This window comes from Tachysurus fulvidraco, chromosome 13, assembly GCF_022655615.1.
Source record: "Tachysurus fulvidraco isolate hzauxx_2018 chromosome 13, HZAU_PFXX_2.0, whole genome shotgun sequence".
In the NCBI taxonomy this organism is placed as follows: domain Eukaryota; kingdom Metazoa; phylum Chordata; class Actinopteri; order Siluriformes; family Bagridae; genus Tachysurus; species Tachysurus fulvidraco.
The window spans coordinates 19,749,979-19,754,839 of NC_062530.1; the positions used below are offsets into that span (position 1 = coordinate 19,749,979).

The 4,861-nt window shown below is 39.8% G+C and overlaps 1 protein-coding gene across 1 annotated transcript in view; it reads right to left on the bottom strand.

The window, feature by feature from the left end:
- Nucleotides 1-226: 226 nt before the first annotated feature.
- Nucleotides 227-4,861, bottom strand: part of cdh13 (cadherin 13, H-cadherin (heart)) — a 321,756-nt gene continuing 317,121 nt past the window's right edge. The window contains exon 15 of the mRNA XM_027161229.2: nucleotides 227-486. Coding sequence (XP_027017030.1) covers nucleotides 479-486 — 8 coding nt within the window. The 3' untranslated portion in view covers nucleotides 227-478. The remainder of the gene's footprint in view (nucleotides 487-4,861) is intronic.

The following is a 4,861-nucleotide window of genomic DNA, read 5'->3' on the forward strand; positions in this document are numbered from 1 at the left end:
CGGCAGACTAAACACGCCTTACGTCCTCGCCTTACATTAGTAAACAAAGTCGTACAGTACTCTTTGACCAGAGACAAATAAAATACATCAGAAAGTCTAATTGCTTCTTTTCCCCCCATCCGGCACATCCTTATCCAGTGAGAGTTCATTCAGGCAGTAGCATCCATGCCAGCTTCCATTGGTATGAGAGAGAAATTTGAAGCAGGAAAAAGAAAGAAAGAGAGAGAGAGAGAGAGAGAGAGAGAGAGAGAGAGAGAGAGAGAGAGAGAGAGAGAGAGAGAGAGATAGGGGGGGTGGAGGAGACAGAGATGAGTAAATTATGATGGTGCTGGACAAAATAAACTGGGGGTCTGGAGTTAAAGGTATCTTCTGAAATGAGGTGAAAGGTCCTTGCCAGTTGCCTCAGTCTTGGTTTGATGGGGGCACAGACTGGGAGATGCTCGTCAGTGTTGTAAGAGGGCAACAGAGAGATTGATCTTTACAAGCCTAGATAGAGAGACAGTGAGAGAGAAAGAGAGAGAGGGAGAGGAGAATAAAGAGTAAACAGTGGGCATCAAAGCCGTAGCACTTTAAAGTTATGATTAAAAACCATTGAAGATCGCAAGACTTCAAAAGTTTTTTTAACTTTTGATGCGCATTCTGTAGACAACTGACGTAAACATGCCAATGCATTATTGATGTTTTAAATTTGTGTGTTGGCTCAGAGGGTGGAGGGGTGGAAGGGGCATTTGGCATCTATCTATCTATTTATTTATTTAACTTATTTAAAGTTGTGTGTTCCTCTGGGGTGGTGCTTCAAATAGCATGGCCACCTCATCGCTCCTTAGTCAAGGATTGTCTCGCATGTTCTCCCCAAGTCCATATGCTGTTTTTTTCACCAGACTCTCTGGTTTCCTCCCACCACTCAGTAAGAGAACTGGCTAAACTAAAGTGGCCCTTGGTGTGAATAAATGTGTGACTGTGTGCTGTGTATACCTTTTTGTGCTGTCCATCTGTGTATGGGGTGCAATATACCTGCAGATTTTTATTCGTATTTAAGCATATCGTATGCATTGTGCAAAAAAGTCATATCAGTCCTATTAAACACGTTTTAGCATTAGTTTGAGCAGTAATGTAAAGTAATAGGAAAATAATTTTTATTGATTGTTAATTAATTAAAAGTAATTATTCATTAATTGAAAAGCACCAGTAGCAATTTAAATGTCCGGTATGACCTTTGGTTACAATTCTCTATCATATATAATATTAAACTTATTCATATTATACAAGAATTGTTCATGAGTCCCAATCCAGAGGGACATACAGTAACACTCCATTTCCTCTAACACTAAGAGAATGCTACAACATTTAAAACCGAACTTTGGTAAAGGGTACTGACAAATGAATCCACTCATGTACAAAAGTAGACTTCCCGCATCTTTTACTATTGTCATTATTATTATTATTTATTTTCCCATCTTCCCTTTGCTGTCTCTCTCTCCTGTTTTTCTCCTGGGCTGCATTCACAAAATAAGATTAAGGACCAGTTTTGAAAAATGCAAGCTGTAATTTTGCGAGACGTTCAGAAATGAATTGGCCTGTAGGCTTGAGAAATGCTAGACCGATCGAAGCATGCCAGATCTGATGGGGGGAATATTTAATAGGAAAGACTATTGATTTCCCCCCTCTTTTATGTGTTTTTCTTTCCATCTAGGCACTTTTGTATTTTGGACCTAAGTGAATATGAAAGGGGAAATAAAAATTGAACACTGCTCAGAAGCACAGAGCAAATCTCCTCTGTTTCAAAAATGCTTTTTGCAAATGACTCCTGCACCCTTTATTCACGCACAGAGAAACAGAGACACACAAGGTAATTGTTTCAGCTTTGGCAAAAAGTGTGAGAAACATAAAAATCCATAAGCAAATCTATTCACCTTACTACTCTGAGATGCAATAAAGTCAGGTGAGAAACAGATAATCCAACACACATACACACACCTTACACCTACACACATATCCACACACACACACACACACACACACACACACACACACACACACACACACACACACACACACACACACACACACACACACCTTACACCTACACACACACACACACACACACACACACACACACACACACACACACACACACACACACACACACACACACACACACACACATACACACGCCTTACACCTACAGTACACACATCTCTACACACACATCTCTACACACACATCTCTACACACACACACACACACACACACACACACACACACACACACACACACACACACACACACACACACACACACACACACACACAGCCAGAAGAACAGGTGAGGAAAGTGCAGAGCTAACATCTGCCACAGCACTGAAACGTGGAGAAAATGAACGATTGAGGGGGCAGGACGAAAGAGTGTTTGATCTAATTAGGATCATCCTGATTGGAAGAAAGTGGTTGTGGCAGCAGTCAGCTGGAGTTGAAGAAAACATGATAACATGTGACCCCTGTGCTCCAGAGCAGCAGCCCGCTCACATAATACACAATCTTTCTTCCTTTTCTTTTAGACAGAGAGATCTTACACAACCTATCTGTAGTTCTCATAAGAAAATACTACAGCAGATGGCTGTCAAAGTTGGTGTTGAGAGACCTTGGCAAAGTTTCATCTTTAAAACTTTAGAGTGAGCCAATTAGAAACTCGAAATATATCTGGCTACACTACATTAAAGACACTAACATTTTAACAAAAGTTTAACATTTCCACACAATCCACAGCACTGTTTTTCATTTACCTTTTACCAAATATTTGCCTTTAAAAACAAAACCACAAAAAAATCCCTCAAATTTAACCTGGTGTTAATTAATTCACAGAAAAAGCCACAGTGAGGTGCACCATGTGTACCACAGAGGGATTAGAAATAAGGAAATGCTACTAAATGTCATTCTGATGGTTTTTTTCTCTTTCCTTCGAGATATGGTTCCTCTGTAGTCAAAGTAGATTAAAAGCGTAAAAGCGGTTGTCTTGGTAGAAAAGGGGATTTAAAAGTTCAGCATAGTGCCAGTGGCTCAGTTGTGTGATGGATGAAGCTTGGACTTATTTCCCTGTTTGTGGATTAATTACATTTCGGCCCTCCAAGAATCGTTTATCAGATTAGCGGTGGCTTTAAAAGTCCTGAACATTTCTGAGCTACTGCTTCCCAGTTGCCAGATACTGCCTTTCTGATACCAGCTTTGTATTTTATAGTTTCTGGGGTTCTTTTTATCAGCTCATAATATATCGTAATATGTGGAAATTAGTAAATAAATGGAAGAGTTAAAATTTTGTTTTTTCTGTAAAAGCAGGGAAAGAAATTCCCCTTTGGATGTGAATTATTGGATTATGAAAAAGCTTGTCTCAACCTGTAGCCATGGGCCACTATCTGATATTTTTGTACGCCTTTCTGGCCACAAGCTTCAGAGAACCGATGGCAGCTATCTTATTGTCTCTCTGTACTTCTGTGCTTATTCACCAATGGAGATTTATATGCATTGAAATACACCAAAAGTATACATAAAGGCTCAGCCATGACGAGTCTCAAAGTAAAGTTTAAGCATTTATTGATGTATTGATGGAGATGGAATGTAGGTAGGTTTGATGTTGGTGTATAGAGCTGCTACATTTCTGCTGCTATAGCTGCTGCTGCTGCTGCTGGGTGAGTGCTAAGACTTCCCATGGACCTGCCGAAACACAGAGATATTGAGAAATGAGCTGCTGCTGTGAGTCAAGCTGGAGGAACTCCCTGTAGCAGATCTGAGCAGGTGGTTCAGGAAAGGACGAGGGTGAGAAGTGAATTGTCTTTCTGCATGCCGGGCCCTGGCCCTGATGGTAGTCATGATAATATAGGGGCTATGAGGATGAGGAAGTGTGGTGATAAGTCATGCCAAGGGCATTTGCAGGACCAATTAGTGTGGCAGAATAAATATCATGGCTGAACTATGCATTTCTTAGTCATTTCTAAGTTAGTGGTGTGTAAACAAAATTACCTATGTTTGTTTTGCATATTTGCTAATGGGCTAATGTTGGTCATATATCAGTTGAATTGCCTCATACTGTGAAAGTTTTATTTCTTGAACATGTTTATTGGTGAGATTACTGTATATAGACTTACATTATATCAACCAAAAATTGGACACTTAAAGACTTGAAAAATGCTTAGACTACCCGGTTTCACTAATTCAGTGGTTGTTTTATCCTCAGATTCCTGTCCTTGGCTAAAAGAAGTGGAACCTGATGTGATTCACTGCAGTTGTAGCTCATCCACCTGAAGGTTTGATGTGTTGTGCATACTCAGATGCTTTTCTGCTTACCATGGTTATAAAGATGATTTAGACGATGTAAAGATGATTATTTGAGTTACTATAGACCTTCTGTTCATGACTTCATTCTGCTCTGATCTCTCTCAAGACCTTCATCAAGGCATTTCATCCTGCAGACCCTCTGCTCACAGAATGTATATTTGTTTTTCATACCATTCTGGGTAATATCTAGAGTCAGTTGTGTTTAAATCCCATAAGAGAGTATCGACAACAATGCCACAGTTAAAGTCACAGAGAATAAACCTTTTCTCCATTGTGCTTTTGACCTATATCTGCAGGAATTTATACATGGTGCTTCTACCATAATTGGTTGATTAGATAAATGGGGCAAACAGGTAGGTGTACAATTAGGTGTTCTCTACAGGAAGTGTGATTATATAGATATACATAGTTTCTCACATCCATTCCTTGCCACATGAATATATTGCTGTTATATCAAATCATTCCCTGCTCTGTTCTCTGTGCAGAATCTAATCATACCTACAGGGGGCACTGTTGCTATCTCTGTTGTGTGT